The 16,145-nt window shown below is 45.9% G+C and overlaps 1 protein-coding gene across 1 annotated transcript in view; it reads left to right on the top strand.

Moving 5' to 3' along the window:
* EPAS1 (endothelial PAS domain protein 1) overlaps window positions 1-16,145 on the top strand; it is a 173,849-nt gene that overhangs the window by 148,421 nt on the left and 9,283 nt on the right. The window contains exons 8-12 of the mRNA XM_063123965.1: window positions 4,579-4,726; window positions 6,119-6,327; window positions 8,474-8,634; window positions 12,127-12,237; window positions 13,290-13,771. Of these exons, the coding sequence (XP_062980035.1) occupies window positions 4,579-4,726; window positions 6,119-6,327; window positions 8,474-8,634; window positions 12,127-12,237; window positions 13,290-13,771 (1,111 nt within the window). The remainder of the gene's footprint in view (window positions 1-4,578; window positions 4,727-6,118; window positions 6,328-8,473; window positions 8,635-12,126; window positions 12,238-13,289; window positions 13,772-16,145) is intronic.

Below are 16,145 nucleotides of genomic sequence, written 5' to 3'. Positions count from 1 at the left end.
CCCCAACAGTTGTCCGTGCGCTTCAATAATGCTGTAAAGCAGTAGTGTAGATCCTGCCTCCATATACCACTTTCATAGTGCAATATCCTACTTGTTGTAGATCTGGCCACACACACACAACCCCCCAAAATAAAAAGGGGAGGGAATGACCTTTTAATGAAAATAGCTAAAATATCTACAATTTCACCCTCGACTTTTGGTTTTGCTGCCAAGTTAGAGCTCGCTGCAATTTCGCAGTTCATTGTCTTGCGATGGGGTAATGGCATTGTTCTGAAATAAACTGCAGCATTGTTTGCGTTCTTTGCTTCAAATATAAAAATTCTATACAGTTCAAGAGACCTAATTGGTAGTCATCAAATGCAAGTCTGGGATTTAATTTGGCAGAGTTGGCATGCCTAGTTCCTTCTAACCTATGGAGTAAGCGAGAGAGAGAGGAAGTCTTTTGTCTTGTTACATAATGTGCCCTGACGATCTGCTGTAGAATTATAGTAAGCAATTAATTATATTCCATAATGAATATTGTAGTATAATTTCCAGTTTGGATTTGTTCCTGTTCCCACTGAATCCTGCCATTCATCTTAACGAAGAACCTTAGTCTTTAGTAAACTTTTTAACCAATGTGTTTCTTTGTACTTTTAAAATATTTAAAATGTCAGCATTTTTGAAGAGTTGTTGGGTTGGGGGGGTGGATCCAATGTCAAATAAAGCCAAAGAATCCAATTAAACGGCATATTGAATTTTTGGGCCATGGCTTCTTTAGAGCAGGGGCAGGCAAAGTTTTTGCACATGAGGGATGCATGCGGCAAGGGGTGATGGATTGACGGCACATGTGTGTGTTTAGGCAAGCATGCGAGCACAGCTGAACACACATGCCTTTTCCCCTACCCCCCTTCTTAAACATACACACTGCATTCACAAATGCATACGCATGCACCCAGACACTCCCTCACCCTCCCTGCCACATCTCAGCATGCAGAGACGAGGAGGTTTAAACCTTCCCTCTCTGCTCACTGAGATCACTTTGCGCCTCCCCCCCCCAATGCCAATCAGCTCAGCAGCGGGGAGGCACATCATTGACATGGAAAAGTCTGCACAGGGGATTGGCTCTCCCTGTGAACTTCTTCGTTTCAATTGCGTTGCTGACTGTCCACCAAACAGCTGTTGGGCAGGCTGTCAGGAGGGAACACAAGTGTACTGAGGGAAATGCTGTGGAGGCGGAGGCATTCCCACGTGCCATGTTCCCCATTGAAATGGCACTCCTGAGGGCCCGCCCATCCGCTGTTTGGTGGGCTGTCAGGGGGAGTGTGATAGCAGTGGGAGAGACAGCACACCAGGATGGCTCTCCTCATATATTGTCTTCCCCAGCACAATTGCAGCAGCAGTGGGTGGGGGGGGTGAGGGCGCTAGAGGCAGGAGCAGCACCTTGGGAGCCACACAGAAGGCTTCGGGGGCCATGTGTTGCCTGTGTGTCACAGGCTGTCCATATGCAGTAAAATGGTGTGACTTTATGATTTAGCCCCGTGAGGGGAAAAGGCGGTTGCCTATATGTGATTTAGAATATTATGGCCTATCCGCCAGGGGTGAATCCACCCTTGAGGCATTTTCCCCCTGTCAATTTGTGGTAAAATGTGGTAAAAACAATTGCTCACAGTTTCTCCCTAAGGACCAAACTACATGGCACATGAGAGATCCATGACAGAATTTCCCAGTGCCAAAAATCTAAAAGCAACCATGGGTGAGGAATCAAGGTAGAAGCACTGGAGGAGTGGGGTGGGGGAGATATGAGGTTTTAACTCCTTCCCTACCATCAACATTTTCAAGTGAGAAATAGAGGCTATCTATCTATCTATCTATCTATCTATCTATCTATCTATCTATCTATCTATCTTTTTAAGTTTTTATGTAAAATATAAATTTCAATCTATTGCTATTCCTGCATTGATGAACTCCATCACGGGGAAACCCTAAATTATAGTAATAGTAAAACTAGGGATGTATGAGAAATTCCATTTCAGTTCATTTTTGATCAGGATTTACCCTGTTCACACCTTCAGAACTAAACACAAACTCGGATGCACTCTGCGGTTGAAGCCCATACATTTCTGAGCTTGCATTGTGAATCACGGACCAAAACAATGCCTCCGACAGCATGTGTATATTTGGGAAATGGGCATGAAAAAATTATACTTTTAAGAAATGCACACAAAAGCACTATAAACAATATGTACATTTCAGAGATGTGTACAGTCGATGCGTACATTTGGGAAATTGCATACGGGAACATGCACGGGTTTTCATGTGAAAAGAAAAAAATAAACAAAGCTCATAGTCTGATAACGGATTCGAGTTGGAATGAGCATCAAGATAGAATTTTGGTGAGATTGAATTTTGCTGATTCATACATCCCTAAGTAAAACATTACAATAATTTAAATAGAAATAGAATACATCTTGCCATAGTAGAGAAGTCTGTGAACAGGTGACCCGTGTGCCAGCCTGTTCAGTCTACTGTCTGCGGGCAACTTCAATTCCCCTGCTTTCCTTTTTTTTCTTATGCTTCTTTCTCTTTAAACTGTACTTGGACTAGTCAGCCGTTCAAACAGAGGATGTCTTTAAACAAATGACTGCCCTCTGACAGCTCTTCAATTAGAGGATTGCCCTCTGTAAAGTAGGACACATGGTCACCCTAGCAGCCACCCTGCAGCTGGTCCAAATTTGGAAACCTGTTCCCCCATCACTGGACACCATCCTCCCTCAATATGACTTTCAAAGAAGGGTACAGCCACTCTTCGTTGTAATAGAACATAATGTGATTTGTTTTGGGGTGTTCTTCCCCCTCCCCTTTTTTAAAAAAACAGGATGAAAGCAGTAAAAAGCATTTGATAATGTAACAGGCAACTCTCATTATGATTCTTTATTGACACTGTGATTATTAGGAAGCCAGTGTAATAATGTTTCACAGACACTGCAGAACCCCTTGACTAAAGTGATCTTCAGACAAAACCTTTTGATTCCTCCCCCACCCTGCACACAAGTAATCTGGTAATCAAGACAATCTTCTAAAATAAATTAAGAGCAGGATGGTTTTTAATGCAAAACCTCAGCGACCAGAGAGAGACAGAGGAATAAAGGAATTGAAGAAGTACTTTGTAATTACACAAATGGCCGGTCACAGCCAGGGTTCCAATCCACTATTTGTTTGATAGGACTGTAAGTCAGGCTTTTCATGTTCAGGTAAGCAGACTAACTAGCTGGGTGCAAATGAACCCAAAGAGGTTTGGGGGCTGGGGTTCAAGTGAGGATGTACAAATTTGGTAGAATCTGTTCAGTCTCCATTTTAGGGATTATCAATTGCCTTTCAATCCATCATCTGGTCATTGACAGAATTGGACTCTTTTCAGTTTCCTGAATTTGCACAAATTTGCATTTGGGGAGGGGGATTTGCACATTTTTGCATGAGCGAGTTTGCGTAAACTCGCTCATGCAAAAATGCGCAAATCCCCCTCTCCAAATGCTCAAATCCCCACCCAAAAATGTGCACTTCCATGCTTTAGCCTATGGGAGAAGCGTACATTTTCAGCTTTTTTTTTAACGTATTTTACTATTTTTCTACAATTGAATTGGTGTAAAAAATTCCAGAAAGTAAAAGAAAACATTCCACAAGTCCATGGAATCCGTGCAACTTGGGGAAAGCCGGCCCATTGCAGAATCTGTGTATCAGATTCATAGAAATCCATACTTATTTTCTTCCATTTCAGATTCCTCTGACATCCCTGGGTGCAAGTCAAGCAAGCCTTTTGCCACCAGACTGGAGTGGGTGGGGGTGGGATGCGCTAAAACAACAACCCTAAATTCCTGCACCCAAACAACCCAGATTCTGGGACAGGAAAAGAAGAATTCTGTGACTTCTTTGCATCATGAATTCCACCCCCCCCCCCGGCCCATTTTCTCTCATTTTGCATAACTGCCTTCTGTACTATTTTGCATAATTTGGGTTTTGCTAGTCATAGGAAGGAGCAAGAAGTTATGCAGGCCATTGAAGCACTATCCCCAAGCCCTAGTAACAATCTCTTTCTCTGGCTCCTTGAAATTCAGCATGTATTGCCCCTGCCCCTGAGAATGCGTCTTGACAGCCGTCGGGACTAGAAACATTTTTAAAACACACATTCTTGGGAAGCTAAAGAATTCCAGGTGCCCCATTTTGCACTTTTCCTCCACCCTCATTATACACACAGCTTTAGTTATATTTGGGGAGGAGGAGGAGGAGGAGATAATGATGATGATAGGTCATGTTATACTGTTCAGCAAAAATTAACAAAAGGTCTTCTACCTTAAAGACTATCGCTACATGTCTACTCTACTCTGAAGTAAAGCCCATTGAGTTCAATGGGACTTATTCCCAAGTGTGTGTATAACAGCCTGAGAGATCTATTGTGTCATGAGCTTCTGTTGTTTTTAGTAAGATGCTAGAACGTCAACCAGTGAAACATGCTCTTTGTATCACCCATGTCAACTGCAGGCTGTGTTTGAGTCATTATTCATATGCAATTGCTCCTGTTTGTATGTTACCCCTTCCCAGTGTGCGCAAAAGGTCAAGTGGTCAGTGGTCAGTACCGGATGCTTGCCAAGCATGGTGGATATGTGTGGCTGGAGACTCAAGGAACAGTCATCTACAATACCCGCAACTTGCAGCCTCAGTGCATCATCTGCGTCAATTATGTTCTAAGGTAAGACAATCCTCAAGAATGGTTGTTGAATGAGGATTGCCATAATACAGCAGCTTTGCAAGGTTACATTTCCAGGGTGCGATCTTGATGGTGCCGGTTTGCCCTTGCATATATATATATATTTAAAAAAACCTGCTGTGGGGTGACATTGGGCAATCCTGATGCAGAAGGTGGGGCGGGCCCTCCAGCGGCCATTCAGCTTGCTGGGCCCACCCCTTCCTCCTTGCCCAGCTTCCTGCGACCCCTGGAGCGAGGACAGACGGCAGAAGAGCCGTACTGATCTCGATCTGGCAGGAAAAGTCGGGGTAAGTCCTCGAATTTTCCACTGCGCAGCTTTGTGGGAAAGCCCCCGCTGGCTACGAGGTGACTGCTGCATCATATAACTGACCCAGCATCACCGCACAGCCACCGCAGGGCTTTTAACCCATTTAGACAGCCCCCAGGTTGTACAGTTTCCTTTTGGAGCCCTGGAATAATAAGCTCCTCAAAATCAAGAATGGGCAACACACGGAGCCTGCATGCAGCCCTCCCCACCAAGCCTTTTTTGCAGCCCCCGCCTTTTCCCTGCTGCTGACAGGAGTGCCGAAACCAAGGTGGTGGCCAGATTTGCCATGATTTTTTATTGAAACAAGCGGAATCGCACTTCCCAAATTCAATGCAAATTTGCTGTAATTTTGGCCATTGCCTTGATGACGGATTTGGTGACAAATTCAGCATTGGGGTACAGTCCCTAGCAGATTCCAGGGGAGTGGGCAATGAGACCCCCCCAACCCCCAGAATTTACCCATCTCTGCTCAAAGTACAGGCCCTCCTTAAGTCAGGGGTGGAGGGGACTGTGGCCTTCCAAATAGTGTTGGACTCTAACTCCTGTCAGTTCGAGCTAGCATGGGCAATGGCCATGGATGATGGGAGTTGTAGTCCAACAATATCTGGAGGCCACAGATTCCCTGCTCCTGCTTTGGCTTTTCACATATCACGAACGGTTCCCAGCAGGGTGTAAGAGTCTCTACCTTTAATTCCATGTGATCATTCGATAGCTAGTAAAATATTACAGTGGAAATAAAGGAATCTGACTCTTTGTGGTCTTGAGTGAGCCCATTGATTGAGTGTGGCTCCTTTTATTATGGGTTTGCAATTTCATTCTGTTAATACAGCAGAAAAAACCAACGACGACAGAATAAGATATAGTGCAATTATGAATGAGAAGTACTGCTTAATTGCTTTCAATTCCAAGGGAAGGTGTGGTGTTTGTGTGGTCACAAGCTAAGCATCCAAAATCCAGTGCCGGTTTGGTAAAATTACATTTTTCCCTTGAACGAATTAACTGTTTCTTTCTGTGGACGTTGTCCTTCAGAGGACAAAATAACTAAACAGCCTGATTTATCTTGTTAGTGAAATTGAGAACAACGATATCGTGTTCTCCATGGATCAGACAGAATCGCTGTTTAAGCCTCGCATGATGGCAATGAATTCTGTGTTTGACAACGGAGTCCCAGTGGCAGATAAGAGCGATTTCTTGTACACCAAGCTGAAAGAAGAACCAGAAGAACTTGCCCAGTTGGCACCTACACCAGGCGATGCTATTATCTCTCTCGACTTTGGTTAGTAATGTCTTGGGGAAAGTGGAGGTGAACCATCTTTTTGTGTTTGCACGGCAGTTCGCCAGCAGGTCGCTGGTAGATCGTTACAGCTCTCGTAAACTGTTATAATAAATAAAAACAAATTCCAAGCCATCTCTATATAATAACAAGAGACACAGCTAGGGATTAATAGGAGTTGTTGTTGTTGTTGTTGTTGTTGTTGTTAAATAGATTTATATACCACTGACCATATTTAAAAATATCTCTAAGCAGTTATAGAGTTGTAGTCCAACATAGCTGGAGGTCACCAGGTTGGGGAAGGCTCATTTAGAAGACTGGAAATAAGCGGTGGGCAGCCTCAGGCTCCTGTTCTCTCCCTCTCCACTTCTCCTCCTTTGCACATGAGAGGGGGGAAAGGGAAAACATCTGTTTACACTGTTTACTGCAAATTGCAGTTCTACATTACATATGAGCAGTTGGGGCTGGTGGCTCCAGTTTTGGTGGAGCTCTAGGTCCATTCTGGGTACAGTCAGAAGCAGCCAAGACTCCAAAGGAGCTATCCAAAGTGCTGAACCCATTTTGGGGATAGGGTTCAGCACCTTGGATAGCTCCTGTAGAGCTCTGCCTGGTTATGACTAAAACCCAGAATGGAATTACAGCCCCACTGAAATCAGAGCCGCCTGCCTCCACTCCATATGAACTCAGGGGAACTGTGTTTATTCTAACCAAAATTAATTAAAACAAGCCAGAATCAAACTCTGGCTTAGATCACGGTAGGCAACATGGCATCCGTGGGCACCAGTGCATCCCGGACACCTTTCTTCTTGCCCCCCCAAGGTGCCCTACCCCATCCACTTTTTATATTATAACAAGTTTCTTACTGACAGCTGGCATTGTTTCAAAGCACAGTGGGGACTTCTAGTTTCTCCCATCATATTTTCCCATGAATGTCTCTGGGACACACTCAGACACATGCTTATGATGGAAGGTGGCTACGGGCCGATGGTTTCATCTGTACCCATTTTATGGTGGTGCCTGCCTAGGACAGTTTCTCAAATTGGCAAATGTGCCCACAGACCGAAAAAGGTTGCCTACTCATGGCTTAGGTGATCATCTGAACCAAGCCTTAGTATCACTTGTTATCTTTGCCATTCAGTTTCTTCAACAACAACAAATGTACAATCCCCCAGATATGAACCAGTGTAATTTGTGAATATGTGGCCACATGAATGTGCAGTTCCATGTGCCCATAAGGTCATAGTCAATCACATTTTGTGATCTTTCAAATCCAGCGTCTTGAGCACCTGTTTCATTTTCAGCCATGTTCCAATGTGTTGTCAGATAGACCCTTGAATGTCTGAAGACCTGAAGTTCACGTATCTGTTGCTGAGCCAGTCACATATTATATTCATTTACGTAAGACACATGTGGACATCAGACGTGGCAAATGCCCCACATCTGAAAAAAGTAATGTGAGCAAGAGCCCCATCACTTAAGGAGCATAGACTAAGGATTCTCCCACATCCAGTTTTTTTAATCTCAAGTTCATTCTTTCCCTGAACACAAAACACATTGCAAATTTGGTAAATCCTTATAGAAAATGGAATTTGAATTCTCACCCATCTGCACCAGCCAAATTCAATAGTTATAGCTATTCTCAGCATGGAGATCTGCCTGCCTTCCACATAGCTGCTAAAGATGAGGAACTTGTCAGGAAAAAGAGGTGCCAGTTCCAATTCAACACCACAAACTTAGCTGAATGCTCAGGGACTCAAACCCAGACTTTTAGGAACAAAGCAATCAAAGTTTGGATGGATGAATTTGTGCATTTTGGTTTTTCCCATATCTCAAGTTCTTTTTGTCCTGAATATGGAGAACTTTGCAAATTTTGCTAAACTCTTATCAAAGCCAAACTGAAACTAAATTCTCATCCACCCCTGGCGTGAACACAAATATGAGTGATTATTGGATCAGACTTAACGCCCCTTTATACTAAATGAAGGCTCAGCCATTCTGTGCTTCGGGATACGAGGAGGTCTGTGTGTGTGTGTATGTGTGTGTGAGTGTGTGTTTCTTTCTTCCTTCATTCCCCTCCACTCCACCCTTAAATTGTGTCTTGGGATTGAAGGCCCCAAGGATGAGTTGACCTTGTTTACCTCCATTCCAGGCACGCAAACGTTTGAGGAAATCTCTACTTACAACAAAGCTGTGATGACCCCAAACAAGGCTCCCCAGCCTGAGAAGCTGAGCATGCCGTCGTTCACATTGCCCCAGGTTGCCCCTGGCAGCAGCACCCCCAGCGCAAGCAGCATCAGCAGCTGTTCCACTGTAAGTAAGGAAGGCCTTGGTGTCGTTGAAGGTTGACTTTGCTATTCTCCCGTGCCCCCGGGTTGCAACAGGGATTGCCTTTGTGCATCGGAGCGTGTGTGATTTGTCACGAGTACCGACCAGAGCGACAGTACGAGTATTTTAAAAAGAGCAGTAAATTCCAGAAGATTAGCCGTGTTAGTCTGTTGCTGCTCAAACCAACAACAAGTGCTGATGATCAGTGAGATTTGGTTGGCGAGATTCCACTTCATTTAATACATGGAGTGGGCAGTGATGGGGTTGGGCAGGGGAGGCCAGCTTCCTGAGCCTGGGGGGGGGAGGGGGGGCACATCCTGCCTGGCCCAGCTGCTCAGAGCAACGGATCCACTGCTCTATTTTACTTACTTTTAATTATTGAGTATATATCCCGCCTTTCCACGAAAAAAAGGGAACTCAAGATGTCTCTCTAATCGGGATATCGTCAGCATCCTTCTCCAACAGGAGGGAGTCCCCAACCCCAAGAGGCTGAGGTGGAAAGGCACCCACAAGTTGAGAAGCAAGATCAGGAGAGAGTTGTGCAACTTCTTATTTTGCAGGTGCTCCTCCCACTGGGAAACGCAAGGTCACCCCAGCAACTTCTGTGATGACTCTGCATCTTCCAGAGCAAGCCTGAATGACTCAGGCCTTAGCTCAGCCTTCCTCAACCTGGGGCGCTCCAGATGTGTTGGACTACAACTCCCAGAATGGCTGGGGCATTCAGGGAGATGCAGTCCAACACATCTGGAGCGCCCCAGGTTGAGGAAGGCTGCCTTAGCTAGACCGAAGGTTTATCCCGGGGTCATCCCTGCCTGCTCCCAGGATCCCCTGTGTGTCATTTATTTATTTATTTATTTATTTATCTATTTATTACATTTCTATACCGCCCAATAGCCGGAGCTCTCTGGGCGGTTCACAAAAATTAAAAACATTCAAAGTATAAAACAACAGTATAAAACCATACTATAAAATACAATATAAAAGCTCAACCAGATAAAAACAGCAGCAATGCAAAATTACAAATTTAAAACACCAAGTTAAAATTTATTTATAGACTGCTAAAATGCTGGGAGAATAAAAAGGTCTTCGCCTGGCGTCTAAAAGCATATAATGTAGGTGCCAAGCGAACCTCCTTAGGGAGCTCGTTCCACAGCCGGGGTGCCACAGCAGAGAAGGCCCTCCTCCTGGTAGCCACCTGCCTCACTTCCTTTGGCAGGGGCTCGCGGAGAAGGACCCCTGAGGATGACCTTAGGGTCCGGGCAGGTACATACGGGAGGAGGCGTTCCTTCAGATAGCCTCGCCCCAAGCCGTTTAGGGCTTTAAATGTCAATACCAGCACTTTGAATCGGGCCCGGACCTGGACTGGCAGCCAATGAAGCTGGAAAAGGACTGGCGTGAATTTACATGAACAGGGATGACCCCGGGACGATCCTGGGATAAATCTTAGGTCTAGCTAAGGCCTCAAAGAAAGGGGGCACCTTCCAGGTTCAAAGCGGTGCACAATTTTCTCACACCGCTGCTTTTGGGCAAGTGGGCCCTGATCTCAGACCAAAGGTTGAGGGAGGGGCAGAAATGAGAAGCAACATACAGTTGCCTCCTCTCCTGCCACTACTCTTGAGTGTGAAGCGGAGCACGGTGGCTTACTAGGAAGACCCCACTCTCAGAAAACGAGAGGGTAAGAAGCAGCACCGCACCTCTCCCTTTCAATCCAGAATATTGAAGGGTGATGAGTGCCAAGAAGTAGCTGAGCCAGGGGACTGGATGCGCTCCATACACTCCGAAGGGGCCATCTCTGATGTATTATATGTGCATGAGGGGGATCTGTAACATCTCCCCACTCCCAGTTTTCTGTTCCACCTGCTCCGCCACCCCCCACTTGCACAAAACAAAAATGGATATTCAGCATTCTGTGGCCTCAGGCCTAATTGAACGTTTTGCAGGGAGGTTGGCTTCCCCCCCCCCCGAATTCCTTTTTCTACTTCTGTAAACCTTGGGGTCCCCCCCCACCCCGCCCAAGCATGCTGATACCTTGAAAGCGCATGTAGAATACATCAGTCATTTCTTGACTGCTGGTGACTGAATCTCATTAACCTCAATGGAGTGATTCATGTATTCTATCTCTGCTTTCAGGATGTTCTCCTGTATCTTTTCATCCTCCCTTGTAAAACAGGTTTCATCGTCACCACAACTGCAGGGGCCGAGTGTGCATATAATATTTTTTAGGATTAGACAGATTAAAGAGTAATTTTTGGCTGGCAATGGATCTACCATGGCTTTGAGAATTAAACAGTACAAACCTAAGGATATCTCAAGCGTTTGTTCAAAGGCACTCACAAATGCGGTGGAATGCTTGAGAACAGATTTGGGTGGAACGCAGCCCTACTTGCAGCGCGCTATGAGCAAGGCGATGTTCACCCCCATCCAGTAAACCACCTCCCCCCTCCCCAAGGTGAACAAACTTACCTTTGGACAGGTGAAAGGGAAGCTTCTTTTCTTGCCAAGGACTGGGAGCTCTAAAGCACCCAGAGAACTTTGGCTGTTGGGCGGTATAGAAATGTAACAAAATAAATAATTCAAGTCCCAGCATCCCCAGCAGGAAAGTGATGCTACATATGCCACCAAGGAGAAGGCTCAGGAGAAGGGAGTTAGAGACAGTTGCAGCCTCCTGGAGGACTTTAGAGCATGCATAAAACCATCAAAGGTTTGCAAGTATTTGTATGGAACACGTGTGGAAAGCTATAACCCCTTCCAAGCTGAACACAGGGATGGCTCATGCCTCCCTAGACCAAGAAGGATGCAGTCAAGATGGAGGGGGTTCAGAGGAGGGCAACGAGGATGATCAGGGGTCTGGAAAGCCCTATGAGGAAAGACTGAAAAAACTGGGCATGTTTAGCCTGGAGAAGAGAAGATTGAGGAGAGACATGATAGCACTCTTCAAATACTTGAAAAGTATTTGAAGGAGGGTCAGGATGTCTTCTCGATCCTCCCAGAGTGCAGGACACGGAATAATGGGCTCAAGTTACAGGAAGCCAGATTCCAGCTGGACATCAGGAAAAACTTCCTGACTGTTAGAGCAGTATGGCAATGGAACCAGTTACCTAGGGAGGTTGTGGGCTCTCCTACCCTAGAGGCAGCTGGACAACCACCTGACAGGTATGCTTTAAGGTGGATTCCTGCGTTGAACAGGGGGTTGGACTCGATGGCCTTCTAGGCCCCTTCCAACTCTACTATTCTATGATTCTAAACACACTGCTGATGCTTTTGGTAGGCTAGCCTTGCAAATGCACCCACAAAAGTTACTAGCCCCTCTGCCCACTCATCCCTATGTTCGCCATTCGTGATAAAAAGAGAACAGAGTATCAATTTGGGTAAAGCTTCTCTTCCAGTTACCTGGCCAAACTCTTTACTCACCACAAGTGACTAGGTGAGAGTCTAGTTGCAAACCTTTGATAGGCTGTTTTGTGTTTTGTTCTGCAGCCAAGTAGCCCTGGAGACTATTACACTTCCTTAGATGAAGACCTGAAGATCGAGATGATTGAGAAACTTTTTGCCATGGACACAGATGCTAAGAATCAGTGCAACTCACAGGTAAGGGGTGCCATGAGGCAGATCTAACATCATGAGTTCATGGCCCAGAAGAGCACATGCTTTTCCTTCCTCGTATCTTTGTTTAGAGCCAGTGGTTGCTCGTCTTGCCTAGACTGTGAGAAAACACTCTGCAGGGGCCATCAATATATCATCGATATATATGACCAATACAATGGAAACGTGCCGTTTTGAAAAGAAAGAAAATGTGCTGTACTTGAGGCTTTTAATTCTGTTTTCTCATTGTCATCTTTTGTTTTTAAATGCGGGGGAGCCTTCAAAAGTGATCTTTCTCACTTGCTTCCTATAGCTGCCCCTCCTGTGTCACCAACTAAGCATTCAACTTCGTTCCTGATCGCAAATCACTTGATCGCAAACGTGAGCTGCATTGGGAAGGTTGTTGCAAACAGTTGCGACACCTGGCCTTAGGGTGCAATCCTATACCTGTTTGCTGGAGAATAAGCCCCACTTGAATTCAATGGGACTTGCTCCTGAATAGAAATGTATAGGATTGCACTGACCCTGTTCGGAAGACACGTTCAACCGAGGCTTTAACCGCGGTGAATAAGGCAAAAAGCCTTCGTTTAAGGCGGCGGTTCTCAACCTGTGGGTCGGGACCCCTTTGGGGGTCGAATGACCCTTTCACAGGGGTCGCCTAAGACCATCGGAAAACACATATTTCCGATGGTCTTAGGAAACTGTATTGACTGAACTATGTCACGTATCATCTTTTGTATTATTAAAGCTATTGTTATGTATTATTTTCATTAGCAAACCATCCCATGACAATGGATCGTGTAGAGAAGAACGAAAATAATTTTATAGTTGGGGGTCACCACAACTTGAGGAACTGTATTAAAGGGTCGCGGCATTAGGAAGGTTGAGAACCACTGGTTTAAGGTGTCTCCTGAACAGGGCCAGCGTTAAGATAATTTCCTGGGACATGAGAGGAGGGACTGTCTCTCATTTCAGGAGAATTTCATCCTTTCATGACCCTAATTGGAGGTGTTTTTGTCGCCCGTTCCCCTCACCCCATTCCCGTTCTCTTTTGACAGACTGACTTCAATGAGTTGGACCTTGAAACGTTGGCTCCCTATATTCCCATGGATGGAGAAGATTTCCAGCTGAGCCCCATCTGTCAAGAGGAACGCCCCCTCTCTGAAAGCGCCCAGCTCACCCAGCGGAGCTTAAGCAACATGAGCAACCTCTTCCAGCCTCTTGCTCCTCCGTCGCAGAACCCCTTCCTCCCGGAGGAATACTGCCAGCCGCTGTCCGACAAAAACATGAACCCAGGCCAGGGGTCTCTGCCACCGCCAGCCTTCTTCAACCGCGGGGGCCAGTCGGCCTCCTTGCTGCCTTACTATGCCCAAGCCAGCACTCCACTGTCTTCGATGGGCGGGAGGCCAAACACCCAGTGGCCACCTGATCCGCCATTACAGTACGTCCCGGCCAAGTGGAGAGTCGTCAGCAATAAGTGCCCTGGATCCTTAGCGAGCTCTCCATTGCATTTGCCTAATGTGAACTTATATAAGAGAAGGTAAATCCGAGCAAAAAGCGTGAATAACTCTAGCTGCTTCGGACTGCTGCATCCCTTGTTTTGAGGGTGTGGTGGAGGCCGGCACTGCTGTTTTCACTTATGGGAACTGCCTAGGCCTGTGGGCAGTGCAACACATGAGCCAATGACTCGGAGGTCTCCGCTGTCGTGACTCCTAGGCTGCGTGAGCGTTTCTTGGCAGTCACAGTTGCTGCTGCGCATGTCAGGTCTTAACCTAGGGTGAACAGAAGGTGGCTCGGGATCTGTTAGTAAATCTCTGGGAGATTTGCAGTAGATCAGCAAGGGTTTCTGACTCCCAGTGCTTTAACCACAGCAATGACAACATGGTATTTCCCACCTAAATTAGGTTGCTGAAATGAAAGAAGCTTAGGGTAACTGGGGGGCTGCCTATATGGCAACAGTTTGCCTCCACGATAAGCAAAACCTTGTACTTTTGCTGCGTTGAGGGTGGGGCGGCGGCTAATCCTGACGCTGCAGCAAACGTCCAGGGTTTCCAGTGGCCGGGGTCATCCCTTGCCCTCTGCCTGGGCACAGGGCGGCCAATCAGGCGACTCTGGAGCAAGGATAAACAGCAGACACACCGTACTCACCTTGCTCCAGAGAAAAAAGGTGGGGTAAGTCCCCTACTTCTTTTGCTTAGCTGCATGGGAAAGGACCATGATGGCTGCAAGGTGGCTGCTGCATCGTATAATCAACCCCAGGGCTTTCGGTGCGTATAGACAGCCCCCAGGGTTACTGTGCCCTTCTACTTGCGGGAGCAAATGCTTGTGCAGTGGGGCTTTCGTGCTTTTAGAAATAGGAAATTAGCATTTTCCGGGGTTATTTTTAGCAGCGTGAAAGCCCTGTTGCGCAAGTGGAACCAGTGGAAGCAGAGCAGCCCTGTGGATACAGTACCTGGAACGCACCATTGTGTGTGGAAGGACTAGGAGCTCCGTTCAGTTCTGGGACTTCAAACAAATTCCTGGACTCAGAATGTGCTCCTAGGCATGCTGCTCTTCATATTTAAGTTCATGTCTTGTGCATCGGCTCTGTTGGTAGGTCTAGGAGTTCTAGGAAAAAAAAAATGTGGATCCGAAAGATCTGCCCAGCCCCTGACTTAGATGAAAAGGCAACTACCAGAAGGGGTAAGGAACAGCCAAAAATAAGATATGAATTGCCTCAAAAACCCAAAACATCTGTTTTCCTACTTCTCTAAAAGGGGCACAAGTGATGTGGCCAACTCTAGACTTTTCTGACAGCCATCACTAACATGCCCTGGCTTCCAGGTGGTCTTCGAGAGCAGTCCTGAAAGCGTGTCATCATTGGCCTTCCTAAATGGAGCGCAAATCAGTATGTCTTTTGAGGGTAATAATAAATGCAGTTGTTTAGATGAAGCAAAGCCGTAGCTAAGCTTTTCATTTGCAACCTGTAGAACAAGTGGTTGGATCAAAAAGGAAGAACAGTAACCACAGTATATATTTAAGGGCGCAGAAGTAGAAACCTCACACAGAGAAGTTTATTGTCCCATAAAAGGGGAACGTTACCAGCACAATGGTTTTGTCAGAGTGTCAGCAAGAGGTCAGGTTTGCGTTTGTGTCCCTTTACAGAGGTTCTCATAACTAAAAACCATGAGATAACAGTATGACTGTGGATTTATTTATTTATTTATTTAACATTGTAGGGTTATCTTCAGAGTGTATTGCAAGGACATCCTTGCGCTGTGCATTTTATAATAACCAGGCTGAACAAAGGTCTATCCCCAGCTTTGTCGGACCTTTCTTTCAACCAAAGGGAAAAAAGGGAAATTCGAGGTCATCATTGCAGTGGGGCAGTGGTTTGACTTTTGGGTGGGCGCAGGTATTTAGTAAACATGTCATCTGAGGGCTTTCCATCAATTCCCCCCCCCATTTTAAAATTTCTTTGAGGGCAAGAGCCATTTCAAGTAGCTAGGAAGTCTGACTGCCACCCTGCATGTTCAAAATGGGACTGGAATGTCCCTGGAAATTAAGGTACACAATGACACAGTGCTTGTTTTGAGGGATATTATACAGAGAGGAGGATGGCTATCTCTGTGGGGCAGAAAACAGGGGAAATGTGTTAAAAGTCCTCAGACCACCTCATATTACTATAAGCTTACTAAGTACTGCCACTCACACTTAAAATCAGTCGCTCTCAAGTGTCTGCTCCCCATCCCAAATTTTGGAAAGGGTTTCATCCCCACCCTGCACCCCCAAACCTTCCAAGATTCAAGGGCAATGTTCCAATCAGCCCTATAAAAATAGTAGAATGCACTGAGGCTCCTTTCCATGTTTTCTTCCTCTGCTGCTGCAATAAAAGGCAGAACAATACAGGTAGGGCCAGTCACAGGAATTCTTCC

Source organism: Elgaria multicarinata, chromosome 4, assembly GCF_023053635.1.
Source record: "Elgaria multicarinata webbii isolate HBS135686 ecotype San Diego chromosome 4, rElgMul1.1.pri, whole genome shotgun sequence".
NCBI lineage: Eukaryota > Metazoa > Chordata > Lepidosauria > Squamata > Anguidae > Elgaria > Elgaria multicarinata.
This window is presented reverse-complemented; position numbering and strand designations above follow the sequence as displayed.